At 59.9% G+C, this 27797-nt stretch overlaps 3 protein-coding genes, 1 long non-coding RNA gene and 1 pseudogene across 4 annotated transcripts in view; 4 read left to right on the top strand and 1 right to left on the bottom strand.

The window, feature by feature from the left end:
• The first annotated feature begins 7239 nt into the window (after positions 1-7239).
• Positions 7240-8968, top strand: LOC117310866 (metallothionein-1A-like; annotated as a pseudogene).
• A 1014-nt stretch (positions 8969-9982) lies between these two features.
• Positions 9983-27797, bottom strand: part of LOC141277764 (uncharacterized) — a 34981-nt gene continuing 17166 nt past the window's right edge. Inside the window, exons 5-8 of the long non-coding RNA XR_012329575.1 lie at positions 23246-27224; positions 17850-21828; positions 12452-16432; positions 9983-11033 (exon numbers count right to left, since the gene is read on the bottom strand). This is a non-coding gene — a long non-coding RNA (uncharacterized lncRNA). The remainder of the gene's footprint in view (positions 11034-12451; positions 16433-17849; positions 21829-23245; positions 27225-27797) is intronic.
• Positions 12633-14365, top strand: LOC117310858 (metallothionein-1E-like). Its single transcript, XM_033850431.2, has 3 exons — positions 12633-12770; positions 13357-13422; positions 14135-14365. The coding sequence occupies exons 1-3, from the start codon at positions 12743-12745 to the stop codon at positions 14224-14226; spliced, it is 186 nt and encodes a 61-aa protein (XP_033706322.1). The 5' UTR covers positions 12633-12742; the 3' UTR covers positions 14227-14365.
• On the top strand, positions 18031-19762 carry LOC117310863 (metallothionein-1E-like). Its single transcript, XM_033850436.2, has 3 exons — positions 18031-18168; positions 18754-18819; positions 19532-19762. Exons 1-3 carry the CDS (start codon positions 18141-18143, stop codon positions 19621-19623), a joined length of 186 nt encoding a protein of 61 aa, XP_033706327.1. The 5' UTR covers positions 18031-18140; the 3' UTR covers positions 19624-19762.
• LOC117310862 (metallothionein-1E-like) lies at positions 23427-25159 on the top strand. The gene is made up of 3 exons (XM_033850435.2): positions 23427-23564; positions 24151-24216; positions 24929-25159. Exons 1-3 carry the CDS (start codon positions 23537-23539, stop codon positions 25018-25020), a joined length of 186 nt encoding a protein of 61 aa, XP_033706326.1. The 5' UTR covers positions 23427-23536; the 3' UTR covers positions 25021-25159.

Genomic DNA, 27797 nt, shown 5'->3' with positions numbered 1-27797 from the left:
CTGGCTGCAGAGGTGGGAGGCCGAAGCCCAGAGGAGGTCACAGAGCTCGTGCGGAGGGTTCTGGCTGCCGGCTCAGGGCTCTCCCCTACTGACCTCTGTGCAGGTGTTCAGTGTTCTCACCCTTCGTGGGATGACATGGTGCCGGTTGCCGCTGCGGGCTGCAGTCAGCCTGCCGCTGCAGGAGGGCCAGTCCCGTCTGTGCCCCGTACAGCCACGGGACATAAACCTCTCTGTGGCTCCGTCTGCTCTGCTCTAAAGGGAAAGTAATAGTGTCTGGCTCTCGGGATTAAGAACTGAATACATGCAAAGAAGGTCAGAATATACTGGGCACTCAGTGAGCAATCGATCACATCACCCATTCATTTATTTATCTATTGATTTATTTGTTATCATCAGCCTAGGAAGACACTGTTCTCCTTCCATGACACACAAGCAAGGACGGTGTGTTTAGCTCTGTGCTCTGGGCCGTCCCCATCGACCCTTGTGAGCGTGGGACCGGTTCTCCCGAGAGGGTTCTCTGCCTTCACGCAAAGAGCCGTCGACACTACAGATAGAAAGCCGTGAGGAGCACAGTCGGTGTCCTCCTCACAGACACAGAAGGATCCTGCCATTTTCTGCTGTCACTGCCATCAGGATTTCCTTACCATTTTCTTTTCAGTGATTTTCTGAAATACGTTCTACCAAAAGAAACCTCTCGAACACTACTGAAGGAAAGCGTCAGAAGGTTAGCCACAAAATCATAAATACATTCCTACTGTGTCACCTTGGTCGCCCCCCAGGATTGCAGCTGGACATGGTAGAGACGGGCCGAGGACACAGCTCTGGGCCAAAGGGAGCTTGCTCACTGACTCCCTCTTTCAGCTGCGAAGCGACAAAAACACAGAAGCAGGGCACCACTCCCCAGCCCTGTGTGCCTGCCTCAGTAGCCGCCCCGTACTGCAGGGTACTTTGGACTTCGGGAACGGGCTCCTGGCTGCTGTCTCCCTTCCCGGTTGGTTGGTGTGACAACTCAAAGAGCAAAAGTGACTAACAAGGCTTGGCATGGACTCCATGGTGAGTAACTGTCAGGACTACTCAAAGGGAACTCTATCCACTTGTCTCGCTTTGTTATTTACCGCCAGGTCTGCCTATCACCTACAATGATGCCGTCCCTGGGGAAGCATCCCATGATGAGGGAACCTCCACCCTGGCGTGGGGGTGGACCGGCTACAGTGAGGCGCGCCCCTGGAAAGTTTAGGCAAAGAAGCCCCCGGACAAATGAGCCAGGATCCCCCAGGAAAGGAAAACACAAGTGACGCCTCGCGGCTGAAGGCAATGTTCACCGCGCTGCGGTTACAGGAGGCCGGTACCGGAAAAAAACGCTTCCAAAGGACCGTGGTGGGGACGGGGCTGGCAACGCCCGGGGACACATGGGGTCGGCCAAACGGTGGTGAGGGGTCACATCGCCTGCGCTCTCTGACACCGCTCCCCGGCTCCAGCCAAGCCAGGGACACGAGCGGGAGGCGGGGGCTGTTCTCAGGCTGCAGGAAACGGCGACCCGGAGGCCGGCGCGCGCGCGGGCCTGGGGCGGGGAAGACGGACGGAGGACGCGGGAGCCGGATTCCTGCACAAGCCGCCAACACGGTGGCTGCTCCCGTCGGGCACATTGGGAAGGGGCGCCGGGGGGCTGGGACACCGCTTACCGCACGGCACCCGGTTCCTCCGCTCCAGCCGGCACCGACGTGGAATCGTGCGCTCGGCCCCGCCTGTTGCTCACAGCCCGGCCCAGGGCGCTGCGGGCGGCACGGGCGGCGCGGGCGGCGCGGGCGCGGAGCCGCGGGGCGGGTGCAAGGCGGGGGCGGGGCCTCTGCGCCCGGGCCGCCTCCTCGGCCTATAACTGAGCCCCCGGGCTCCTCGCTCCCACACGGCCCCCACCGGACCCGTGAAGCGGCTTCGCCCCTTGCTTTGGACCTCGGGCCTCACTCCCTCCTCCAGATGGACCCCAAGTGCTCCTGCCCCACTGGTAAGGGAGCCCTGCCTTGAGCCTTGGATGCCCCCTTCCCGGGCACAGGACGAGAAGGGAGGGCTTGAGTTTTGAGCTCAGGAGGACTCCTGTCACGGGTTCCAGGGCCTTTCTTGGTAGCCAGGCTCCTGAGGGCACGTCAGTCTCCCTTTGCCTCTCCGTTGACACTGAGGGCACGGAGGCTCCAGGCTGTCCTTCTTGAGGTCACCCGGCAGGTCAGGGGATTGCTAGACCGGGACCAGCGTCTGGAGGAGGCCCTCGGACCGCCACGATTTGATGGGAGGAGGGGGCGCTGCCTCTTTGGGGGTTCAGGCCATGGGCCCCGGCCCCCGGCCCCCGGCCCCAGTCGGCCTGGCCTGCGTCTGGAGCCCGGGACCTTCCCTGTGGAGTCCATCAGGAGGGGACCTACTCTCCTTGGACCAGAAGAGAGGAGCTGGGGCTTCTCTATCCGCCCGAGTGGACACGAGCTCCCAGGGCTGGGTCCTGACAGAGGAGGAGGGCTCAGGGAGGCACTGCTGAACCGTCTGCTGTGGCTCCTGCATCCCCGTCCCTGCTCACTGCTGGCCTCCTTCTCCTTCCCGGCAGGCGGCTCCTGCGGCTGCGCTGGCTCCTGCACCTGCAAAGCCTGCAGATGCACCTCCTGCAAGAAGAGTGAGTGTGCGGGGCCTTCTCTGGGAATGCGGGGTCTGGGCTGAGTGCGAGGAGGGGGCCCAGAGCTCAGCAGGCAGGCAGGAGCAGCAGACAGTGACCAGACTTCCCGGCACCCCCCTCACAGGAAGGGATTCACAGTCAGAGCTGGAATCACCTTCGGCATGAGCGAGACCCAGGCGCGCACTAGAGAACAGGGAGACTGAGGCCCAGACGGGCCACCGACAAACAACCTCAGACCTGTCACTAGAACTAGTCCTCCTGCCTCCTGAGTCCCCGCTCCGAGTCCTCTCAGGGACTGAAGCACTTTAGGGACAGGAACCAGTGGCCGTGCGTGGCTTCTCGGACCTGGTGCAGCCCCTTCCTGTCGAAGCAGCCCAGAGCTTCCCCTATCCCGAGCGGGAGCTGCTCTGTGAGGGCTTTGCTGGGGCTTTGCTCCACTTTGATCCTGAGGACTTGGCTCACATCACTGGTGGTGCTGTGGGGGCTGGCTTTCTCCTGTCCCCAGAGGCCCTGCCACTGTCTCTCAAGGCGCTGTGCCCTGTCCTGGGCACAGATGGGCGGGCAACCTGAACCTAGTGTCTGAGAGCAATTACCTCAGGACAGAGGACACCATCGAACTCAGGGTCTGGGCCCGAGGGCGGCTGGGGCCAGGCCTGCTGCTGCGGAAGGGTGGTTCCGGACAACGCTGTGTCCGACCGCACGCTGCCCTTGCCTCCCCAGGCTGCTGCTCCCTGCTGCCCCGTGGGCTGCGCAAGTGTGCCCAGGGCTGCGTCTGCAAAGGGGCCTCGGACAAGTGCAGCTGCTGTGCCTGATGTCGCGGAGAGCCTGCCCCGGGTGTCCACAGAGCAACCAGGACAACCTGCATTTTACCGTTTTTCATACAACCGGACCTGACGCTACATTCCTTTTTCTATGAAATCTGTGACTTGTAATAAAAGCTGTTGACTTTATCTGGCTCTGTCTTCCTTGGTCTGTCTTGGACAAAGAGACTCCGTGCCCATCAGGGCTGCGTGGGGAACTGGACTGGACGTGCAGAGACCTCGGCTCTGGACCAAAGAGTACCCCCCCACACCCCACACCCCCAAAACACACACACTGAGCGTCTTTAGCCGCTTAGGTTAATTTGAGCTTCCGTTTCTCAGCTCCAAAGGATACCCTCGCCAGATGACATAGGGCATTGGACACACAGAGGACACACTCCCTCTATTCCCCTTAGGAGTATGGATTGCAGAGAAAGTTGCCCATTTCTCATTTTCCTTCTCTGGGGGCCCCTGCCAAACTCAGCGCTCGGTGATGAGAGCCTAGAAAAGTACCCAGAGGGGATGGAATCCCACACCCCTCTCGTGTGACTTCTGCACGGGGCTTGCGTCTAAAACACCTGGAAAGACCTCTTTGTATTTTCTGCCACACTTTTCACCCTGGTCAGTAAAACGGATCGCGAAGAAAACACGTCAAAGGACACGATATGTGACACCCAGTTTTCCCTTCAACACGTAAAACCACCTTCACACGTGGAGGAGCAATTCTGGAAACTGGACGCTCTCATATGCTGCACGTACGTTGAAAGTGTGCCCGAGTCCTGGGAACACTTCACAGATGCCCCACTGTGTGGACCACACACGCCTGGAGCAGCTCTGCCCCTGCCTCCCCACAGGGAACATCAGCCTTGGCTTGCCCAGGGCTACGGACAGGACACTCGCCACCGTGACAGCTCCCTGCAGGGGCTTGGCTCTGAATCTTCGCAAGTTACCTCCCTAGGTCAGGCTGACATCTTCCCTTCCCTCAAAAACCAGCCCGTGGCTCCCTGACACCCCGAAAGAAAGTGATTTGGATTTGGTGTGGAATTTCCCGGCTGTTTCCTGAGACCCGGTTTCAGAAGAAGGACTTCACGTGTTCCTCTGCAGAGTGATGGTGGTGCTGCAGTGCGTGGCGGGGGGGGGGGGGGTGGGGGGGCCTGGTGGGGTTTATTAGCAACAAGTGTGTGCTGAGGGAACGGGTAGTATATTTCAGGTGTTGGGCCCCCTGGCGGTCTGGGGAGGGAACTCCTATTTGATGGGCACTCCGAGAGAAAGAGGAGACACGTGGCTCAGAAGTCAGGACCAAGATGGGCCACAGGTGCCCGAGTGCACAGGGCATTTCGGGAGCCGGCCCGTGCTGCGTGTGCGTGGGCGTCGGCGTCAGGCACTCAGGTTCACAGCCACCGTGCCACTTCCTGACCTGGCAAGTCACTGATACTCTCTGAGATTTCATTGCCTCCTTTCGATACAAAAGATTAATTTCAATGAGGGGGAATGAGCGAGATAGTGGCCTGGCTCCCAGCTCGGGCTTCCCGCAAAGGTGTCCGTCCTACGATCGCTCTCTCCACACTGACATCTGTGCACAGAGAATCCTTGAGCTCCCGACAAGCTCCTGGAGAAAGGCTCCCTGGTTTGCAAGCAAGCTCATGGTGAGGGCAGGGATGGATAGGAACCTTGCTTATGCAGTGCCAGAGGGCGTGGGGATGTCCTCCAACAAGCCCCGTGGAACGAGTCACCGCCACAGCGTTTGGACAGACTCGGTGAACCTGCATGGTCTGGAGTGATGGTGCCAATTCAGAGAGGTTAAGCAACCTACCCAAGGGCACACAGCCTATACTCAGAGGACTAAACCTACACTGCAGCTGTCTCACCTCCCGGCCACAAGGGTGCCGGTTATGGCATCACTGGAGGCTGAATCCGGCCTCTCCTTTTCCAGGGCTGCAGGGTCTTCGGAGACAGTCCAGCTGTGCTCCTGGCTGCAGAGGTGGGAGGCCGAAGCCCAGAGAGGTCACAGAGCTGTGCGGAGGGTTCTGGCTGCCGGCTCAGGGCTCTCCCCACTGCTGCCTCTGTGCCAGGTGTTCAGTGTTCTCACCCTTCGTGGGATGACATGGTGTCCGGTTGGGCGCGGGGCTGCAGTCAGCCTGCAGGAGGGCCAGTCCCGTCTGTGCCACGTACAGCCACGGGACATAACCTCTCTGTGGCTCCGTCTGCTCTGCTCTAAAGGGAAAGTAATAGTGTCTGGCTCTCGGGATTATCAAGAACTGAATACATGCAAAGAAGGTCAGAATATACTGGGCACTCAGTGAGCAATCGACAATCACCCATTCATTATTTATCTATTGATTTATTGTTATCATCAGCCTAGGAGACACTGTTCTCCTTCCAGACACACAAGCAAGGACGGTGTGTTTAGCTCTGTGCTCTGGGCCGTCCCCATCGACCCTGTGAGCGTGGGACCGGTTCTCCAGAGGGTTCTCCTGCCTTCACGCAAAGAGCCGTGACACTACAGATAGAAGCCGTGAGGAGCACAGTCGGTGTCCTCCTCACAGACACAGAAGGATCCTGCCATTTCTGCTGTCACCTGCATCAGGATTTCCTTACCATTTTCTTTCAGTGATTTTCTGAAATACGTTCTACCAAAAGAAACCTCTCGAACACTACTGAAGGAAAGCGTCAGAAGGGTAGCCACAAAATCATAATACATTCCTACTGTGTCACCTTGGTCCCCCCAGGATTGAGATGGGACATGGTAGAGACGGGCCGGACACAGCTCTGGGCCAAAGGGGAGCTTGCTCACTGACTCCCTCTTTCAGCTGCGAAGCGACAAAAACACAGAAGCAGGGCACCACTCCCCGCCCTGTGTGCCTGCCTCATAGCCGCCCCGTACTGCAGGTACTTTGGACTTCGGGACGGGCTCCTGGCTGCTGTCTCCCTTCCCGGTTGGTGTGACAACTCAAAGAGCAAAAGTGACTACAAGGCTTGGCATGGACTCCATGGTGAGTAACTGTCAGGACTACTCAAAGGGAACTCTATCCACTTGTCTCGCTTTGTTATTTACCGCCAGGTCTGCCTATCACCTACAATGATGCCGTCCCTGGGGAAGCATCCCATGATGAGGGAACCTCCACCCTGGCGGGGGGTGGACCGGCTACAGTGAGCGCGCCCCTGGCAAGTTTAGGCAAAGAAGCCCCCGGACAAATCCAGGATCCCCCCAGGAAAGGAAAACACAAGTGACGCTCGCGGCTGAAGGCAATGTTCACCGCGCTGCGGTTACGGAGTACGGTACCGAAAAACGCTTCCAAAGGACCGTGGTGGGGACCGGGGCTGGCAACGCCCGGGGACACATGGGGTCGGCCAAACGGTGGTGAGGTCACATCCGCCTGCGCTCTCTGACACCGCTCCCCGGCTCCAGCCAAGCCAGGGACACGAGCGGGAGGCGGGGCTGTTCTCAGGCTGCAGAAACGGCGACCCGGAGGCCGCGGCGCGGGGGCCTGGGGCGGGGAAGACCGGAGGACGCGCGGAGCCGGTTCCTGCCAAGCCGCCAACACGGTGGCTGCTCCCGTCGGGCACATTGGAAGGGGCGCCCGGGGGCTGGGACACCGCTTACCGCACGGCACCCGGTTCCTCCGCTCCAGCCGGCACCGACGTGGAATCGTGCGCTCGGCCCCGCCTGTTGCTCACAGCCCGGCCCAGGGCGCTGCGGGCGGCACGGGCGGCGCGGGCGGCGCGGGCGCGGAGCCGCGGGGCGGGTGCAAGGCGGGGGCGGGGCCTCTGCGCCCGGGCCGCCTCCTCGGCCTATAACTGAGCCCCCGGGCTCCTCGCTCCCACACGGCCCCCACCGGACCCGTGAAGCGGCTTCGCCCCTTGCTTTGGACCTCGGGCCTCACTCCTCCTCCAGATGGACCCCAAGTGCTCCTGCCCCACTGGTAAGGGAGCCCTGCCTTGAGCCTTAGGATGCCCCCTTCCCGGGCACAGGACGAGAAGGGAGGGCTTTGAGTTTTGAGCTCAGGAGGACTCCTGTCACGGGTCCAGGGCTTTCTTGGTAGCCAGGCTCCTGAGGGCACGTCAGTCTCCCTTTGCCTCTCCGTTGACACTGAGGGCACGGAGGCTCCAGGCTGTCCTTCTTGAGGTCACCCGGCAGGTCAGGGGATTGCTAGACCGGGACCCAGCGTCTGGAGGAGGCCTCGGACCTGCCACGATTTGATGGGAGGAGGGGGCGCTGCCTCTTTGGGGTTCAGGCCATGGGCCCCGGCCCCGGCCCCCGGCCCCAGTCGGCCTGGCCTGCGTCTGGAGCCCGGGACCTTCCCTGTGGAGTCCCATCAGGAGGGGACCTACTCTCCTTGGACCAGAAGAGAGGAGCTGGGGCTTCTCTATCCGCCCGAGTGGACACGAGCTCCCAGGGCTGGGTCCTGACAGAGGAGGAGGGCTCAGGGAGGCACTGCTGACCGTCTGCTGTGGCTCCTGCATCCCCGTCCCTGCTCACTGCTGGCCTCCTTTCCCTTCCCGGCAGGCGGCTCCTGCGGCTGCGCTGGCTCCTGCACCTGCAAAGCCTGCAGATGCACCTCCTGCAAGAAGAGTGAGTGTGCGGGGCCTTCTCTGGGAATGCGGGGTCTGGGCTGAGTGCGAGGAGGGGGCCCAGAGCTCAGCAGGCAGGCAGGAGCAGGACAGTGACCAGACTTCCCGGCACCCCCCTCACCAGGAAGGGATTCACAGTCAGAGCTGGAATCACCTTCGGCATGAGCGAGACCCAGGCGCGCACTAGAGAACAGGGAGACTGAGGCCCAGACGGGCCACCGACAAACAACCTCAGACCTGTCACTAGAACTAGTCCTCCTGCCTCCTGAGTCCCGCTTCCGAGTCCTCTCAGGGACTGAAGCACTTTAGGGACAGGAACCAGTGGCCGTGCGTGGCTTCTCGGACCTGGTGCAGCCCCTTCCTGTCGAAGCAGCCCAGAGCTTCCCTATCCCGAGCGGGAGCTGCTCTGTGCGGGCTTTGCCTCCACTTTGATCCTGAGGACTTGGCTCACATCACTGGTGGTGCTGTGGGGGCTGGCTTTCTCCTGTCCCCAGAGGCCCTGCTCACTGTCTCTCCAAGGCGCTGTGCCCTGTCCTGGGCACAGATGGGCCGGGCAACCTGAACCTAGTGTCTGAGAGCAATTACCTCAGGACAGAGGACACCATCGTAAACTCAGGGTCTGGGCCCGAGGGCGGCTGGGGCCAGGCCTGCTGCTGGGAAGGGTGGTTCCGGACAACGCGTGGTCCGACCGCACGCTGCCCTTGCCTCCCCAGGCTGCTGCTCCTGCTGCCCCGTGGGCTGCGCCAAGTGTGCCCAGGGCTGCGTCTGCAAAGGGCCTCGGACAAGTGCAGCTGCTGTGCCTGATGTCGCGGAGAGCCTGCCCCGGGTGTCCACAGAGCAACCAGGACAAACCTGCATTTTACCGTTTTTCATACAACCGGACCTGACGCTACATTCCTTTTTCTATGAAATCTGTGACTTGTAATAAAAGCTGTTGACTTTATTCTGGCTCTGTCTTCCTTGGTCTGTCTTGGACAAAGAGACTCCGTGCCCATCAGGGCTGGCGTGGGGAACTGGACTGGACGTGCAGAGACCTCGGCTCTGGACCAAAGAGTACCCCCCCACACCCACACCCCCAAAACACACACACTGAGCGTCTTAGCCGCTTAGGTTAATTTGAGCTTCCGTTTCTCAGCTCCAAAGGATACCCTCGCCAGATGACATAGGGCATTGGACACACAGAGGACACACTCCCTCTATTCCCCTTAGGAGTATGGATTGCAGAGAAAGTTGCCCATTTCTCATTTTCCTTCTCTGGGGGCCCCTGCCAAACTCAGCGCTCGGTGATGAGAGCCTAGAAAAGTACCCAGAGGGGATGGAATCCCACACCCCTCTCGTGTGACTTCTGCACGGGGCTTGCGTCTAAAACACCCTGGAAAGACCTCTTTGTATTTTCTGCCACACTTTTCACCCTGGTCAGTAAAACGGATCGCGAAGAAAACACGTCAAAGGACACGATATGTGACACCCAGTTTTCCCTTCAACACGTAAAACCACCTTCACACGTGGAGGAGCAATTCTGGAAACTGGACGCTCTCATATGCTGCACGTACGTTGAAAGTGTGCCCGAGTCCTGGGAACACTTCACAGATGCCCCACTGTGTGGACCACACACGCCTGGAGCAGCTCTGCCCCCTGCCTCCCCACAGGGAACATCAGCCTTGGCTTGCCCAGGGCTACGGACAGGACACTCGCCACCCGTGACAGCTCCCTGCAGGGGCTTGGCTCTGAATCTTCGCAAGTACCTCCCTAGGTCAGGCTGACATCTTCCCTTCCCTCAAAAACCAGCCCGTGGCTCCCTGACACCCCGAAAGAAAGTGATTTGGATTTGGTGGGAATTTCCCGGCTGTTTCCCTGAGACCCGGTTTCAGAAGAAGGACTTCACGTGTTCCTCTGCAGAGTGATGGTGGTGCTGCAGTGCGTGGCGGGGGGGGGGGGGGTGGGGTGGGGGGCCTGGTGGGGTTTATTAGCAACAAGTGTGTGCTGAGGGAACGGGTAGTATATTTCAGGTGTTGGGCCCCCTGGCGGTCTGGGGAGGGAACTCCTATTTGATGGGCACTCCGAGAGAAAGAGGAGACACGTGGCTCAGAAGTCAGGACCAAGATGGGCCACAGGTGCCCCGAGTGCACAGGGCATTTCGGGAGCCGGCCCGTGCTGCGTGCGTGGGCGTCGGCGTCAGGCACTCAGGTTCACAGCCACCGTGCCACTTCCTGACCTGGCAAGTCACTGATACTCTCTGAGATTTCATTGCCTCCTTTCGATACAAAAGATTAATTTCAATGAGGGGGAATGAGCGAGATAGTGGCCTGGCTCCCAGCTCGGGCTTCCCGCAAGGTGTCCCGTACGATCGCTCTCTCCACACTGACATCTGTGCACAGAGAATCCTTGAGCTCCCGACAAGCTCCTGGAGAAAGGCTCCCTGGTTTGCAAGCAAGCTCATGGTGAGGGCAGGGATGGATAGGAACCTTGCTTATGCAGTGCCAGAGGGCGTGGGGATGTCCTCCAACAAGCCCCGTGGAACGAGTCACCGCCACAGCGTTTGGACAGACTCGGTGAACCTGCATGGTCTGGAGTGATGGTGCCAATTCCAGAGAGGTTAAGCAACCTACCCAAGGGCACACAGCCTATACTCAGAGGACTAAACCTACACTGCAGCTGTCTCACCTCCCGGCCACACGGTGCCGGTTATGGCATCACTGGAGGCTGAATCCGGCCTCTCCTTTTCCAGGGCTGCAGGGTCTTCGGAGACAGTCCAGCTGTGCTCCTGGCTGCAGAGGTGGGAGGCCGAAGCCCAGAGAGGTCACAGAGCTGTGCGGAGGGTTCTGGCTGCCGGCTCAGGGCTCTCCCACTGCTGCCTCTGTGCCAGGTGTTCAGTGTTCTCACCCTTCGTGGGATGACATGGTGTCCGGTTGGGCGCGGGGCTGCAGTCAGCCTGCAGGAGGGCCAGTCCCGTCTGTGCCACGTACAGCCACGGGACATAACCTCTCTGTGGCTCCGTCTGCTCTGCTCTAAAGGGAAAGTAATAGTGTCTGGCTCTCGGGATTAAAGAACTGAATACATGCAAAGAAGGTCAGAATATACTGGGCACTCAGTGAGCAATCGATCACATCACCCATTCATTTATTTATCTATTGATTTATTTGTTATCATCAGCCTAGGAGACACTGTTCTCCTTCCAGACACACAAGCAAGGACGGTGTGTTTAGCTCTGTGCTCTGGGCCGTCCCCATCGACCCTGTGAGCGTGGGACCGGTTCTCCCGAGAGGGTTCTCCTGCCTTCACGCAAAGAGCCGTCGACACTACAGATAGAAAGCCGTGAGGAGCACAGTCGGTGTCCTCCTCACAGACACAGAAGGATCCTGCCATTTCTGCTGTCACCTGCATCAGGATTTCCTTACCATTTTCTTTTCAGTGATTTTCTGAAATACGTTCTACCAAAAGAAACCTCTCGAACACTACTGAAGGAAAGCGTCAGAAGGTAGCCACAAAATCATAAATACATTCCTACTGTGTCACCTTGGTCGCCCCCAGGATTGAGCTGGACATGGTAGAGACGGGCCGAGGACACAGCTCTGGGCCAAAGGGGAGCTTGCTCACTGACTCCCTCTTTCAGCTGCGAAGCGACAAAAACACAGAAGCAGGGCACCACTCCCCAGCCCTGTGTGCCTGCCTCAGTAGCCGCCCCGTACTGCAGGTACTTTGGACTTCGGGAACCGGGCTCCTGGCTGCTGTCTCCCTTCCCGGTTGGTGTGACAACTCAAAGAGCAAAAGTGACTAACAAGGCTTGGCATGGACTCCATGGTGAGTAACTGTCAGGACTACTCAAAGGGAACTCTATCCACTTGTCTCGCTTTGTTATTTACCGCCAGGTCTGCCTATCACCTACAATGATGCCGTCCCTGGGGAAGCATCCCATGATGAGGGAACCTCCACCCTGGCGTGGGGGTGGACCGGCTACAGTGAGGCGCGCCCCTGGAAAGTTTAGGCAAAGAAGCCCCCGGACAAATGAGCCAGGATCCCCCCAGGAAAGGAAAACACAAGTGACGCCTCGCGGCTGAAGGCAATGTTCACCGCGCTGCGGTTACAGGAGGCGGTACCGGAAAAACGCTTCCAAAGGACCGTGGTGGGGACCGGGGCTGGCAACGCCCGGGGACACATGGGGTCGGCCAAACGGTGGTGAGGGTCACATCCGCCTGCGCTCTCTGACACCGCTCCCCGGCTCCAGCCAAGCCAGGGACACGAGCGGGAGGCGGGGGGCTGTTCTCAGGCTGCAGGAAACGGCGACCCGGAGGCCGGCGGCGCGGGGCCTGGGGCGGGGAAGACCGGAGGACGCGGGAGCCGGATTCCTGCACAAGCCGCCAACACGGTGGCTGCTCCCGTCGGGCACATTGGGAAGGGGCGGCCGGGGGGCTGGGACACCGCTTACCGCACGGCACCCGGTTCCTCCGCTCCAGCCGGCACCGACGTGGAATCGTGCGCTCGGCCCCGCCTGTTGCTCACAGCCCGGCCCAGGGCGCTGCGGGCGGCACGGGCGGCGCGGGCGGCGCGGGCGCGGAGCCGCGGGGCGGGTGCAAGGCGGGGGCGGGGCCTCTGCGCCCGGGCCGCCTCCTCGGCCTATAACTGAGCCCCCGGGCTCCTCGCTCCCACACGGCCCCCACCGGACCCGTGAAGCGGCTTCGCCCCTTGCTTTGGACCTCGGGCCTCACTCCTCCTCCAGATGGACCCCAAGTGCTCCTGCCCCACTGGTAAGGGAGCCCTGCCTTTGAGCCTTAGGATGCCCCCTTCCCGGGCACAGGACGAGAAGGGAGGGCTTTGAGTTTTGAGCTCAGGAGGACTCCTGTCACGGGTCCAGGGCTTTCTTGGTAGCCAGGCTCCTGAGGGCACGTCAGTCTCCCTTTGCCTCTCCGTTGACACTGAGGGCACGGAGGCTCCAGGCTGTCCTTCTTGAGGTCACCCGGCAGGTCAGGGGATTGCTAGACCGGGACCCAGCGTCTGGAGGAGGCCTCGGACCTGCCACGATTTGATGGGAGGAGGGGGCGCTGCCTCTTTGGGGTTCAGGCCATGGGCCCCGGCCCCCGGCCCCCGGCCCCAGTCGGCCTGGCCTGCGTCTGGAGCCCGGGACCTTCCCTGTGGAGTCCCATCAGGAGGGGACCTACTCTCCTTGGACCAGAAGAGAGGAGCTGGGGCTTCTCTATCCGCCCGAGTGGACACGAGCTCCCAGGGCTGGGTCCTGACAGAGGAGGAGGGCTCAGGGAGGCACTGCTGACCGTCTGCTGTGGCTCCTGCATCCCCGTCCCTGCTCACTGCTGGCCTCCTTTCCCTTCCCGGCAGGCGGCTCCTGCGGCTGCGCTGGCTCCTGCACCTGCAAAGCCTGCAGATGCACCTCCTGCAAGAAGAGTGAGTGTGCGGGGCCTTCTCTGGGAATGCGGGGTCTGGGCTGAGTGCGAGGAGGGGGCCCAGAGCTCAGCAGGCAGGCAGGAGCAGGACAGTGACCAGACTTCCCGGCACCCCCCTCACCAGGAAGGGATTCACAGTCAGAGCTGGAATCACCTTCGGCATGAGCGAGACCCAGGCGCGCACTAGAGAACAGGGAGACTGAGGCCCAGACGGGCCACCGACAAACAACCTCAGACCTGTCACTAGAACTAGTCCTCCTGCCTCCTGAGTCCCGCTTCCGAGTCCTCTCAGGGACTGAAGCACTTTAGGGACAGGAACCAGTGGCCGTGCGTGGCTTCTCGGACCTGGTGCAGCCCCTTCCTGTCGAAGCAGCCCAGAGCTTCCCTATCCCGAGCGGGAGCTGCTCTGTGCGGGCTTTGCCTCCACTTTGATCCTGAGGACTTGGCTCACATCACTGGTGGTGCTGTGGGGGCTGGCTTTCTCCTGTCCCCAGAGGCCCTGCTCACTGTCTCTCCAAGGCGCTGTGCCCTGTCCTGGGCACAGATGGGCCGGGCAACCTGAACCTAGTGTCTGAGAGCAATTACCTCAGGACAGAGGACACCATCGTAAACTCAGGGTCTGGGCCCGAGGGCGGCTGGGGCCAGGCCTGCTGCTGGGAAGGGTGGTTCCGGACAACGCGTGGTCCGACCGCACGCTGCCCTTGCCTCCCCAGGCTGCTGCTCCTGCTGCCCCGTGGGCTGCGCCAAGTGTGCCCAGGGCTGCGTCTGCAAAGGGGCCTCGGACAAGTGCAGCTGCTGTGCCTGATGTCGCGGAGAGCCTGCCCCGGGTGTCCACAGAGCAACCAGGACAAACCTGCATTTTACCGTTTTTCATACAACCGGACCTGACGCTACATTCCTTTTTCTATGAAATCTGTGACTTGTAATAAAAGCTGTTGACTTTATTCTGGCTCTGTCTTCCTTGGTCTGTCTTGGACAAAGAGACTCCGTGCCCATCAGGGCTGGCGTGGGGAACTGGACTGGACGTGCAGAGACCTCGGCTCTGGACCAAAGAGTACCCCCCCACACCCCACACCCCCAAAACACACACACTGAGCGTCTTAGCCGCTTAGGTTAATTTGAGCTTCCGTTTCTCAGCTCCAAAGGATACCCTCGCCAGATGACATAGGGCATTGGACACACAGAGGACACACTCCCTCTATTCCCCTTAGGAGTATGGATTGCAGAGAAAGTTGCCCATTTCTCATTTTCCTTCTCTGGGGGCCCCTGCCAAACTCAGCGCTCGGTGATGAGAGCCTAGAAAAGTACCCAGAGGGGATGGAATCCCACACCCCTCTCGTGTGACTTCTGCACGGGGCTTGCGTCTAAAACACCCTGGAAAGACCTCTTTGTATTTTCTGCCACACTTTTCACCCTGGTCAGTAAAACGGATCGCGAAGAAAACACGTCAAAGGACACGATATGTGACACCCAGTTTTCCCTTCAACACGTAAAACCACCTTCACACGTGGAGGAGCAATTCTGGAAACTGGACGCTCTCATATGCTGCACGTACGTTGAAAGTGTGCCCGAGTCCTGGGAACACTTCACAGATGCCCCACTGTGTGGACCACACACGCCTGGAGCAGCTCTGCCCCCTGCCTCCCCACAGGGAACATCAGCCTTGGCTTGCCCAGGGCTACGGACAGGACACTCGCCACCCGTGACAGCTCCCTGCAGGGGCTTGGCTCTGAATCTTCGCAAGTACCTCCCTAGGTCAGGCTGACATCTTCCCTTCCCTCAAAAACCAGCCCGTGGCTCCCTGACACCCCGAAAGAAAGTGATTTGGATTTGGTGGGAATTTCCCGGCTGTTTCCCTGAGACCCGGTTTCAGAAGAAGGACTTCACGTGTTCCTCTGCAGAGTGATGGTGGTGCTGCAGTGCGTGGCGGGGGGGGGGGGGGGGGGGTGGGGGGGCCTGGTGGGGTTTATTAGCAACAAGTGTGTGCTGAGGGAACGGGTAGTATATTTCAGGTGTTGGGCCCCCTGGCGGTCTGGGGAGGGAACTCCTATTTGATGGGCACTCCGAGAGAAAGAGGAGACACGTGGCTCAGAAGTCAGGACCAAGATGGGCCACAGGTGCCCCGAGTGCACAGGGCATTTCGGGAGCCGGCCCGTGCTGCGTGCGTGGGCGTCGGCGTCAGGCACTCAGGTTCACAGCCACCGTGCCACTTCCTGACCTGGCAAGTCACTGATACTCTCTGAGATTTCATTGCCTCCTTTCGATACAAAAGATTAATTTCAATGAGGGGGAATGAGCGAGATAGTGGCCTGGCTCCCAGCTCGGGCTTCCCGCAAGGTGTCCCGTACGATCGCTCTCTCCACACTGACATCTGTGCACAGAGAATCCTTGAGCTCCCGACAAGCTCCTGGAGAAAGGCTCCCTGGTTTGCAAGCAAGCTCATGGTGAGGGCAGGGATGGATAGGAACCTTGCTTATGCAGTGCCAGAGGGCGTGGGGATGTCCTCCAACAAGCCCCGTGGAACGAGTCACCGCCACAGCGTTTGGACAGACTCGGTGAACCTGCATGGTCTGGAGTGATGGTGCCAATTCCAGAGAGGTTAAGCAACCTACCCAAGGGCACACAGCCTATACTCAGAGGACTAAACCTACACTGCAGCTGTCTCACCTCCCGGCCACACGGTGCCGGTTATGGCATCACTGGAGGCTGAATCCGGCCTCTCCTTTTCCAGGGCTGCAGGGTCTTCGGAGACAGTCCAGCTGTGCTCCTGGCTGCAGAGGTGGGAGGCCGAAGCCCAGAGAGGTCACAGAGCTGTGCGGAGGGTTCTGGCTGCCGGCTCAGGGCTCTCCCACTGCTGCCTCTGTGCCAGGTGTTCAGTGTTCTCACCCTTCGTGGGATGACATGGTGTCCGGTTGGGCGCGGGGCTGCAGTCAGCCTGCAGGAGGGCCAGTCCCGTCTGTGCCACGTACAGCCACGGGACATAACCTCTCTGTGGCTCCGTCTGCTCTGCTCTAAAGGGAAAGTAATAGTGTCTGGCTCTCGGGATTAAAGAACTGAATACATGCAAAGAAGGTCAGAATATACTGGGCACTCAGTGAGCAATCGATCACATCACCCATTCATTTATTTATCTATTGATTTATTTGTTATCATCAGCCTAGGAGACACTGTTCTCCTTCCAGACACACAAGCAAGGACGGTGTGTTTAGCTCTGTGCTCTGGGCCGTCCCCATCGACCCTGTGAGCGTGGGACCGGTTCTCCCGAGAGGGTTCTCCTGCCTTCACGCAAAGAGCCGTCGACACTACAGATAGAAAGCCGTGAGGAGCACAGTCGGTGTCCTCCTCACAGACACAGAAGGATCCTGCCATTTCTGCTGTCACCTGCATCAGGATTTCCTTACCATTTTCTTTTCAGTGATTTTCTGAAATACGTTCTACCAAAAGAAACCTCTCGAACACTACTGAAGGAAAGCGTCAGAAGGTAGCCACAAAATCATAAATACATTCCTACTGTGTCACCTTGGTCGCCCCCAGGATTGAGCTGGACATGGTAGAGACGGGCCGAGGACACAGCTCTGGGCCAAAGGGGAGCTTGCTCACTGACTCCCTCTTTCAGCTGCGAAGCGACAAAAACACAGAAGCAGGGCACCACTCCCCAGCCCTGTGTGCCTGCCTCAGTAGCCGCCCCGTACTGCAGGTACTTTGGACTTCGGGAACCGGGCTCCTGGCTGCTGTCTCCCTTCCCGGTTGGTGTGACAACTCAAAGAGCAAAAGTGACTAACAAGGCTTGGCATGGACTCCATGGTGAGTAACTGTCAGGACTACTCAAAGGGAACTCTATCCACTTGTCTCGCTTTGTTATTTACCGCCAGGTCTGCCTATCACCTACAATGATGCCGTCCCTGGGGAAGCATCCCATGATGAGGGAACCTCCACCCTGGCGTGGGGGTGGACCGGCTACAGTGAGGCGCGCCCCTGGAAAGTTTAGGCAAAGAAGCCCCCGGACAAATGAGCCAGGATCCCCCCAGGAAAGGAAAACACAAGTGACGCCTCGCGGCTGAAGGCAATGTTCACCGCGCTGCGGTTACAGGAGGCGGTACCGGAAAAACGCTTCCAAAGGACCGTGGTGGGGACCGGGGCTGGCAACGCCCGGGGACACATGGGGTCGGCCAAACGGTGGTGAGGGTCACATCCGCCTGCGCTCTCTGACACCGCTCCCCGGCTCCAGCCAAGCCAGGGACACGAGCGGGAGGCGGGGGCTGTTCTCAGGCTGCAGGAAACGGCGACCCGGAGGCCGGCGGCGCGGGGCCTGGGGCGGGGAAGACCGGAGGACGCGGGAGCCGGATTCCTGCACAAGCCGCCAACACGGTGGCTGCTCCCGTCGGGCACATTGGGAAGGGGCGGCCGGGGGGCTGGGACACCGCTTACCGCACGGCACCCGGTTCCTCCGCTCCAGCCGGCACCGACGTGGAATCGTGCGCTCGGCCCCGCCTGTTGCTCACAGCCCGGCCCAGGGCGCTGCGGGCGGCACGGGCGGCGCGGGCGGCGCGGGCGCGGAGCCGCGGGGCGGGTGCAAGGCGGGGGCGGGGCCTCTGCGCCCGGGCCGCCTCCTCGGCCTATAACTGAGCCCCCGGGCTCCTCGCTCCCACACGGCCCCCACCGGACCCGTGAAGCGGCTTCGCCCCTTGCTTTGGACCTCGGGCCTCACTCCTCCTCCAGATGGACCCCAAGTGCTCCTGCCCCACTGGTAAGGGAGCCCTGCCTTTGAGCCTTAGGATGCCCCCTTCCCGGGCACAGGACGAGAAGGGAGGGCTTTGAGTTTTGAGCTCAGGAGGACTCCTGTCACGGGTCCAGGGCTTTCTTGGTAGCCAGGCTCCTGAGGGCACGTCAGTCTCCCTTTGCCTCTCCGTTGACACTGAGGGCACGGAGGCTCCAGGCTGTCCTTCTTGAGGTCACCCGGCAGGTCAGGGGATTGCTAGACCGGGACCCAGCGTCTGGAGGAGGCCTCGGACCTGCCACGATTTGATGGGAGGAGGGGGCGCTGCCTCTTTGGGGTTCAGGCCATGGGCCCCGGCCCCGGCCCCCGGCCCCAGTCGGCCTGGCCTGCGTCTGGAGCCCGGGACCTTCCCTGTGGAGTCCCATCAGGAGGGGACCTACTCTCCTTGGACCAGAAGAGAGGAGCTGGGGCTTCTCTATCCGCCCGAGTGGACACGAGCTCCCAGGGCTGGGTCCTGACAGAGGAGGAGGGCTCAGGGAGGCACTGCTGACCGTCTGCTGTGGCTCCTGCATCCCCGTCCCTGCTCACTGCTGGCCTCCTTTCCCTTCCCGGCAGGCGGCTCCTGCGGCTGCGCTGGCTCCTGCACCTGCAAAGCCTGCAGATGCACCTCCTGCAAGAAGAGTGAGTGTGCGGGGCCTTCTCTGGGAATGCGGGGTCTGGGCTGAGTGCGAGGAGGGGGCCCAGAGCTCAGCAGGCAGGCAGGAGCAGGACAGTGACCAGACTTCCCGGCACCCCCCTCACCAGGAAGGGATTCACAGTCAGAGCTGGAATCACCTTCGGCATGAGCGAGACCCAGGCGCGCACTAGAGAACAGGGAGACTGAGGCCCAGACGGGCCACCGACAAACAACCTCAGACCTGTCACTAGAACTAGTCCTCCTGCCTCCTGAGTCCCGCTTCCGAGTCCTCTCAGGGACTGAAGCACTTTAGGGACAGGAACCAGTGGCCGTGCGTGGCTTCTCGGACCTGGTGCAGCCCCTTCCTGTCGAAGCAGCCCAGAGCTTCCCTATCCCGAGCGGGAGCTGCTCTGTGCGGGCTTTGCCTCCACTTTGATCCTGAGGACTTGGCTCACATCACTGGTGGTGCTGTGGGGGCTGGCTTTCTCCTGTCCCCAGAGGCCCTGCTCACTGTCTCTCCAAGGCGCTGTGCCCTGTCCTGGGCACAGATGGGCCGGGCAACCTGAACCTAGTGTCTGAGAGCAATTACCTCAGGACAGAGGACACCATCGTAAACTCAGGGTCTGGGCCCGAGGGCGGCTGGGGCCAGGCCTGCTGCTGGGAAGGGTGGTTCCGGACAACGCGTGGTCCGACCGCACGCTGCCCTTGCCTCCCCAGGCTGCTGCTCCTGCTGCCCCGTGGGCTGCGCCAAGTGTGCCCAGGGCTGCGTCTGCAAAGGGGCCTCGGACAAGTGCAGCTGCTGTGCCTGATGTCGCGGAGAGCCTGCCCCGGGTGTCCACAGAGCAACCAGGACAAACCTGCATTTTACCGTTTTTCATACAACCGGACCTGACGCTACATTCCTTTTTCTATGAAATCTGTGACTTGTAATAAAAGCTGTTGACTTTATTCTGGCTCTGTCTTCCTTGGTCTGTCTTGGACAAAGAGACTCCGTGCCCATCAGGGCTGGCGTGGGGAACTGGACTGGACGTGCAGAGACCTCGGCTCTGGACCAAAGAGTACCCCCCCACACCCCACACCCCCAAAACACACACACTGAGCGTCTTAGCCGCTTAGGTTAATTTGAGCTTCCGTTTCTCAGCTCCAAAGGATACCCTCGCCAGATGACATAGGGCATTGGACACACAGAGGACACACTCCCTCTATTCCCCTTAGGAGTATGGATTGCAGAGAAAGTTGCCCATTTCTCATTTTCCTTCTCTGGGGGCCCCTGCCAAACTCAGCGCTCGGTGATGAGAGCCTAGAAAAGTACCCAGAGGGGATGGAATCCCACACCCCTCTCGTGTGACTTCTGCACGGGGCTTGCGTCTAAAACACCCTGGAAAGACCTCTTTGTATTTTCTGCCACACTTTTCACCCTGGTCAGTAAAACGGATCGCGAAGAAAACACGTCAAAGGACACGATATGTGACACCCAGTTTTCCCTTCAACACGTAAAACCACCTTCACACGTGGAGGAGCAATTCTGGAAACTGGACGCTCTCATATGCTGCACGTACGTTGAAAGTGTGCCCGAGTCCTGGGAACACTTCACAGATGCCCCACTGTGTGGACCACACACGCCTGGAGCAGCTCTGCCCCCTGCCTCCCCACAGGGAACATCAGCCTTGGCTTGCCCAGGGCTACGGACAGGACACTCGCCACCCGTGACAGCTCCCTGCAGGGGCTTGGCTCTGAATCTTCGCAAGTACCTCCCTAGGTCAGGCTGACATCTTCCCTTCCCTCAAAAACCAGCCCGTGGCTCCCTGACACCCCGAAAGAAAGTGATTTGGATTTGGTGGGAATTTCCCGGCTGTTTCCCTGAGACCCGGTTTCAGAAGAAGGACTTCACGTGTTCCTCTGCAGAGTGATGGTGGTGCTGCAGTGCGTGGCGGGGGGGGGGGGGGGGGGTGGGGGGGCCTGGTGGGGTTTATTAGCAACAAGTGTGTGCTGAGGGAACGGGTAGTATATTTCAGGTGTTGGGCCCCCTGGCGGTCTGGGGAGGGAACTCCTATTTGATGGGCACTCCGAGAGAAAGAGGAGACACGTGGCTCAGAAGTCAGGACCAAGATGGGCCACAGGTGCCCCGAGTGCACAGGGCATTTCGGGAGCCGGCCCGTGCTGCGTGCGTGGGCGTCGGCGTCAGGCACTCAGGTTCACAGCCACCGTGCCACTTCCTGACCTGGCAAGTCACTGATACTCTCTGAGATTTCATTGCCTCCTTTCGATACAAAAGATTAATTTCAATGAGGGGGAATGAGCGAGATAGTGGCCTGGCTCCCAGCTCGGGCTTCCCGCAAGGTGTCCCGTACGATCGCTCTCTCCACACTGACATCTGTGCACAGAGAATCCTTGAGCTCCCGACAAGCTCCTGGAGAAAGGCTCCCTGGTTTGCAAGCAAGCTCATGGTGAGGGCAGGGATGGATAGGAACCTTGCTTATGCAGTGCCAGAGGGCGTGGGGATGTCCTCCAACAAGCCCCGTGGAACGAGTCACCGCCACAGCGTTTGGACAGACTCGGTGAACCTGCATGGTCTGGAGTGATGGTGCCAATTCCAGAGAGGTTAAGCAACCTACCCAAGGGCACACAGCCTATACTCAGAGGACTAAACCTACACTGCAGCTGTCTCACCTCCCGGCCACACGGTGCCGGTTATGGCATCACTGGAGGCTGAATCCGGCCTCTCCTTTTCCAGGGCTGCAGGGTCTTCGGAGACAGTCCAGCTGTGCTCCTGGCTGCAGAGGTGGGAGGCCGAAGCCCAGAGAGGTCACAGAGCTGTGCGGAGGGTTCTGGCTGCCGGCTCAGGGCTCTCCCACTGCTGCCTCTGTGCCAGGTGTTCAGTGTTCTCACCCTTCGTGGGATGACATGGTGTCCGGTTGGGCGCGGGGCTGCAGTCAGCCTGCAGGAGGGCCAGTCCCGTCTGTGCCACGTACAGCCACGGGACATAACCTCTCTGTGGCTCCGTCTGCTCTGCTCTAAAGGGAAAGTAATAGTGTCTGGCTCTCGGGATTAAAGAACTGAATACATGCAAAGAAGGTCAGAATATACTGGGCACTCAGTGAGCAATCGATCACATCACCCATTCATTTATTTATCTATTGATTTATTTGTTATCATCAGCCTAGGAGACACTGTTCTCCTTCCAGACACACAAGCAAGGACGGTGTGTTTAGCTCTGTGCTCTGGGCCGTCCCCATCGACCCTGTGAGCGTGGGACCGGTTCTCCCGAGAGGGTTCTCCTGCCTTCACGCAAAGAGCCGTCGACACTACAGATAGAAAGCCGTGAGGAGCACAGTCGGTGTCCTCCTCACAGACACAGAAGGATCCTGCCATTTCTGCTGTCACCTGCATCAGGATTTCCTTACCATTTTCTTTTCAGTGATTTTCTGAAATACGTTCTACCAAAAGAAACCTCTCGAACACTACTGAAGGAAAGCGTCAGAAGGTAGCCACAAAATCATAAATACATTCCTACTGTGTCACCTTGGTCGCCCCCAGGATTGAGCTGGACATGGTAGAGACGGGCCGAGGACACAGCTCTGGGCCAAAGGGGAGCTTGCTCACTGACTCCCTCTTTCAGCTGCGAAGCGACAAAAACACAGAAGCAGGGCACCACTCCCCAGCCCTGTGTGCCTGCCTCAGTAGCCGCCCCGTACTGCAGGTACTTTGGACTTCGGGAACCGGGCTCCTGGCTGCTGTCTCCCTTCCCGGTTGGTGTGACAACTCAAAGAGCAAAAGTGACTAACAAGGCTTGGCATGGACTCCATGGTGAGTAACTGTCAGGACTACTCAAAGGGAACTCTATCCACTTGTCTCGCTTTGTTATTTACCGCCAGGTCTGCCTATCACCTACAATGATGCCGTCCCTGGGGAAGCATCCCATGATGAGGGAACCTCCACCCTGGCGTGGGGGTGGACCGGCTACAGTGAGGCGCGCCCCTGGAAAGTTTAGGCAAAGAAGCCCCCGGACAAATGAGCCAGGATCCCCCCAGGAAAGGAAAACACAAGTGACGCCTCGCGGCTGAAGGCAATGTTCACCGCGCTGCGGTTACAGGAGGCGGTACCGGAAAAACGCTTCCAAAGGACCGTGGTGGGGACCGGGGCTGGCAACGCCCGGGGACACATGGGGTCGGCCAAACGGTGGTGAGGGTCACATCCGCCTGCGCTCTCTGACACCGCTCCCCGGCTCCAGCCAAGCCAGGGACACGAGCGGGAGGCGGGGGCTGTTCTCAGGCTGCAGGAAACGGCGACCCGGAGGCCGGCGGCGCGGGGCCTGGGGCGGGGAAGACCGGAGGACGCGGGAGCCGGATTCCTGCACAAGCCGCCAACACGGTGGCTGCTCCCGTCGGGCACATTGGGAAGGGGCGGCCGGGGGGCTGGGACACCGCTTACCGCACGGCACCCGGTTCCTCCGCTCCAGCCGGCACCGACGTGGAATCGTGCGCTCGGCCCCGCCTGTTGCTCACAGCCCGGCCCAGGGCGCTGCGGGCGGCACGGGCGGCGCGGGCGGCGCGGGCGCGGAGCCGCGGGGCGGGTGCAAGGCGGGGGCGGGGCCTCTGCGCCCGGGCCGCCTCCTCGGCCTATAACTGAGCCCCCGGGCTCCTCGCTCCCACACGGCCCCCACCGGACCCGTGAAGCGGCTTCGCCCCTTGCTTTGGACCTCGGGCCTCACTCCTCCTCCAGATGGACCCCAAGTGCTCCTGCCCCACTGGTAAGGGAGCCCTGCCTTTGAGCCTTAGGATGCCCCCTTCCCGGGCACAGGACGAGAAGGGAGGGCTTTGAGTTTTGAGCTCAGGAGGACTCCTGTCACGGGTCCAGGGCTTTCTTGGTAGCCAGGCTCCTGAGGGCACGTCAGTCTCCCTTTGCCTCTCCGTTGACACTGAGGGCACGGAGGCTCCAGGCTGTCCTTCTTGAGGTCACCCGGCAGGTCAGGGGATTGCTAGACCGGGACCCAGCGTCTGGAGGAGGCCTCGGACCTGCCACGATTTGATGGGAGGAGGGGGCGCTGCCTCTTTGGGGTTCAGGCCATGGGCCCCGGCCCCCGGCCCCCGGCCCCAGTCGGCCTGGCCTGCGTCTGGAGCCCGGGACCTTCCCTGTGGAGTCCCATCAGGAGGGGACCTACTCTCCTTGGACCAGAAGAGAGGAGCTGGGGCTTCTCTATCCGCCCGAGTGGACACGAGCTCCCAGGGCTGGGTCCTGACAGAGGAGGAGGGCTCAGGGAGGCACTGCTGACCGTCTGCTGTGGCTCCTGCATCCCCGTCCCTGCTCACTGCTGGCCTCCTTTCCCTTCCCGGCAGGCGGCTCCTGCGGCTGCGCTGGCTCCTGCACCTGCAAAGCCTGCAGATGCACCTCCTGCAAGAAGAGTGAGTGTGCGGGGCCTTCTCTGGGAATGCGGGGTCTGGGCTGAGTGCGAGGAGGGGGCCCAGAGCTCAGCAGGCAGGCAGGAGCAGGACAGTGACCAGACTTCCCGGCACCCCCCTCACCAGGAAGGGATTCACAGTCAGAGCTGGAATCACCTTCGGCATGAGCGAGACCCAGGCGCGCACTAGAGAACAGGGAGACTGAGGCCCAGACGGGCCACCGACAAACAACCTCAGACCTGTCACTAGAACTAGTCCTCCTGCCTCCTGAGTCCCGCTTCCGAGTCCTCTCAGGGACTGAAGCACTTTAGGGACAGGAACCAGTGGCCGTGCGTGGCTTCTCGGACCTGGTGCAGCCCCTTCCTGTCGAAGCAGCCCAGAGCTTCCCTATCCCGAGCGGGAGCTGCTCTGTGCGGGCTTTGCCTCCACTTTGATCCTGAGGACTTGGCTCACATCACTGGTGGTGCTGTGGGGGCTGGCTTTCTCCTGTCCCCAGAGGCCCTGCTCACTGTCTCTCCAAGGCGCTGTGCCCTGTCCTGGGCACAGATGGGCCGGGCAACCTGAACCTAGTGTCTGAGAGCAATTACCTCAGGACAGAGGACACCATCGTAAACTCAGGGTCTGGGCCCGAGGGCGGCTGGGGCCAGGCCTGCTGCTGGGAAGGGTGGTTCCGGACAACGCGTGGTCCGACCGCACGCTGCCCTTGCCTCCCCAGGCTGCTGCTCCTGCTGCCCCGTGGGCTGCGCCAAGTGTGCCCAGGGCTGCGTCTGCAAAGGGGCCTCGGACAAGTGCAGCTGCTGTGCCTGATGTCGCGGAGAGCCTGCCCCGGGTGTCCACAGAGCAACCAGGACAAACCTGCATTTTACCGTTTTTCATACAACCGGACCTGACGCTACATTCCTTTTTCTATGAAATCTGTGACTTGTAATAAAAGCTGTTGACTTTATTCTGGCTCTGTCTTCCTTGGTCTGTCTTGGACAAAGAGACTCCGTGCCCATCAGGGCTGGCGTGGGGAACTGGACTGGACGTGCAGAGACCTCGGCTCTGGACCAAAGAGTACCCCCCCACACCCCACACCCCCAAAACACACACACTGAGCGTCTTAGCCGCTTAGGTTAATTTGAGCTTCCGTTTCTCAGCTCCAAAGGATACCCTCGCCAGATGACATAGGGCATTGGACACACAGAGGACACACTCCCTCTATTCCCCTTAGGAGTATGGATTGCAGAGAAAGTTGCCCATTTCTCATTTTCCTTCTCTGGGGGCCCCTGCCAAACTCAGCGCTCGGTGATGAGAGCCTAGAAAAGTACCCAGAGGGGATGGAATCCCACACCCCTCTCGTGTGACTTCTGCACGGGGCTTGCGTCTAAAACACCCTGGAAAGACCTCTTTGTATTTTCTGCCACACTTTTCACCCTGGTCAGTAAAACGGATCGCGAAGAAAACACGTCAAAGGACACGATATGTGACACCCAGTTTTCCCTTCAACACGTAAAACCACCTTCACACGTGGAGGAGCAATTCTGGAAACTGGACGCTCTCATATGCTGCACGTACGTTGAAAGTGTGCCCGAGTCCTGGGAACACTTCACAGATGCCCCACTGTGTGGACCACACACGCCTGGAGCAGCTCTGCCCCCTGCCTCCCCACAGGGAACATCAGCCTTGGCTTGCCCAGGGCTACGGACAGGACACTCGCCACCCGTGACAGCTCCCTGCAGGGGCTTGGCTCTGAATCTTCGCAAGTACCTCCCTAGGTCAGGCTGACATCTTCCCTTCCCTCAAAAACCAGCCCGTGGCTCCCTGACACCCCGAAAGAAAGTGATTTGGATTTGGTGGGAATTTCCCGGCTGTTTCCCTGAGACCCGGTTTCAGAAGAAGGACTTCACGTGTTCCTCTGCAGAGTGATGGTGGTGCTGCAGTGCGTGGCGGGGGGGGGGGGGGGGGTGGGGGGGCCTGGTGGGGTTTATTAGCAACAAGTGTGTGCTGAGGGAACGGGTAGTATATTTCAGGTGTTGGGCCCCCTGGCGGTCTGGGGAGGGAACTCCTATTTGATGGGCACTCCGAGAGAAAGAGGAGACACGTGGCTCAGAAGTCAGGACCAAGATGGGCCACAGGTGCCCCGAGTGCACAGGGCATTTCGGGAGCCGGCCCGTGCTGCGTGCGTGGGCGTCGGCGTCAGGCACTCAGGTTCACAGCCACCGTGCCACTTCCTGACCTGGCAAGTCACTGATACTCTCTGAGATTTCATTGCCTCCTTTCGATACAAAAGATTAATTTCAATGAGGGGGAATGAGCGAGATAGTGGCCTGGCTCCCAGCTCGGGCTTCCCGCAAGGTGTCCCGTACGATCGCTCTCTCCACACTGACATCTGTGCACAGAGAATCCTTGAGCTCCCGACAAGCTCCTGGAGAAAGGCTCCCTGGTTTGCAAGCAAGCTCATGGTGAGGGCAGGGATGGATAGGAACCTTGCTTATGCAGTGCCAGAGGGCGTGGGGATGTCCTCCAACAAGCCCCGTGGAACGAGTCACCGCCACAGCGTTTGGACAGACTCGGTGAACCTGCATGGTCTGGAGTGATGGTGCCAATTCCAGAGAGGTTAAGCAACCTACCCAAGGGCACACAGCCTATACTCAGAGGACTAAACCTACACTGCAGCTGTCTCACCTCCCGGCCACACGGTGCCGGTTATGGCATCACTGGAGGCTGAATCCGGCCTCTCCTTTTCCAGGGCTGCAGGGTCTTCGGAGACAGTCCAGCTGTGCTCCTGGCTGCAGAGGTGGGAGGCCGAAGCCCAGAGAGGTCACAGAGCTGTGCGGAGGGTTCTGGCTGCCGGCTCAGGGCTCTCCCACTGCTGCCTCTGTGCCAGGTGTTCAGTGTTCTCACCCTTCGTGGGATGACATGGTGTCCGGTTGGGCGCGGGGCTGCAGTCAGCCTGCAGGAGGGCCAGTCCCGTCTGTGCCACGTACAGCCACGGGACATAACCTCTCTGTGGCTCCGTCTGCTCTGCTCTAAAGGGAAAGTAATAGTGTCTGGCTCTCGGGATTAAAGAACTGAATACATGCAAAGAAGGTCAGAATATACTGGGCACTCAGTGAGCAATCGATCACATCACCCATTCATTTATTTATCTATTGATTTATTTGTTATCATCAGCCTAGGAGACACTGTTCTCCTTCCAGACACACAAGCAAGGACGGTGTGTTTAGCTCTGTGCTCTGGGCCGTCCCCATCGACCCTGTGAGCGTGGGACCGGTTCTCCCGAGAGGGTTCTCCTGCCTTCACGCAAAGAGCCGTCGACACTACAGATAGAAAGCCGTGAGGAGCACAGTCGGTGTCCTCCTCACAGACACAGAAGGATCCTGCCATTTCTGCTGTCACCTGCATCAGGATTTCCTTACCATTTTCTTTTCAGTGATTTTCTGAAATACGTTCTACCAAAAGAAACCTCTCGAACACTACTGAAGGAAAGCGTCAGAAGGTAGCCACAAAATCATAAATACATTCCTACTGTGTCACCTTGGTCGCCCCCAGGATTGAGCTGGACATGGTAGAGACGGGCCGAGGACACAGCTCTGGGCCAA

This window comes from Tursiops truncatus, unplaced genomic scaffold, assembly GCF_011762595.2.
Source record: "Tursiops truncatus isolate mTurTru1 unplaced genomic scaffold, mTurTru1.mat.Y mat_scaffold_449_arrow_ctg1, whole genome shotgun sequence".
Lineage (NCBI taxonomy): Eukaryota > Metazoa > Chordata > Mammalia > Artiodactyla > Delphinidae > Tursiops > Tursiops truncatus.
The sequence above is the reverse complement of the archived record's forward strand: the minus strand, read 5'-3'. Positions and strand labels throughout refer to the sequence as shown.

Bases quoted from the DNA above. Each gene is read 5' to 3' on its own strand.
- LOC117310858 (XM_033850431.2), top strand. From the start codon at position 12,743: ATGGACCCCAAGTGCTCCTGCCCCACTG. The intron at 12,771-13,356 runs GTAAGGGAGCCC...CCTTCCCGGCAG, and splicing joins CAAGTGCTCCTGCCCCACTG to GCGGCTCCTGCGGCTGCGCT. The intron at 13,423-14,134 runs GTGAGTGTGCGG...TTGCCTCCCCAG, and splicing joins ATGCACCTCCTGCAAGAAGA to GCTGCTGCTCCTGCTGCCCC.
- LOC117310863 (XM_033850436.2), top strand. From the start codon at position 18,141: ATGGACCCCAAGTGCTCCTGCCCCACTG. The intron at 18,169-18,753 runs GTAAGGGAGCCC...CCTTCCCGGCAG, and splicing joins CAAGTGCTCCTGCCCCACTG to GCGGCTCCTGCGGCTGCGCT. The intron at 18,820-19,531 runs GTGAGTGTGCGG...TTGCCTCCCCAG, and splicing joins ATGCACCTCCTGCAAGAAGA to GCTGCTGCTCCTGCTGCCCC.
- LOC117310862 (XM_033850435.2), top strand. From the start codon at position 23,537: ATGGACCCCAAGTGCTCCTGCCCCACTG. The intron at 23,565-24,150 runs GTAAGGGAGCCC...CCTTCCCGGCAG, and splicing joins CAAGTGCTCCTGCCCCACTG to GCGGCTCCTGCGGCTGCGCT. The intron at 24,217-24,928 runs GTGAGTGTGCGG...TTGCCTCCCCAG, and splicing joins ATGCACCTCCTGCAAGAAGA to GCTGCTGCTCCTGCTGCCCC.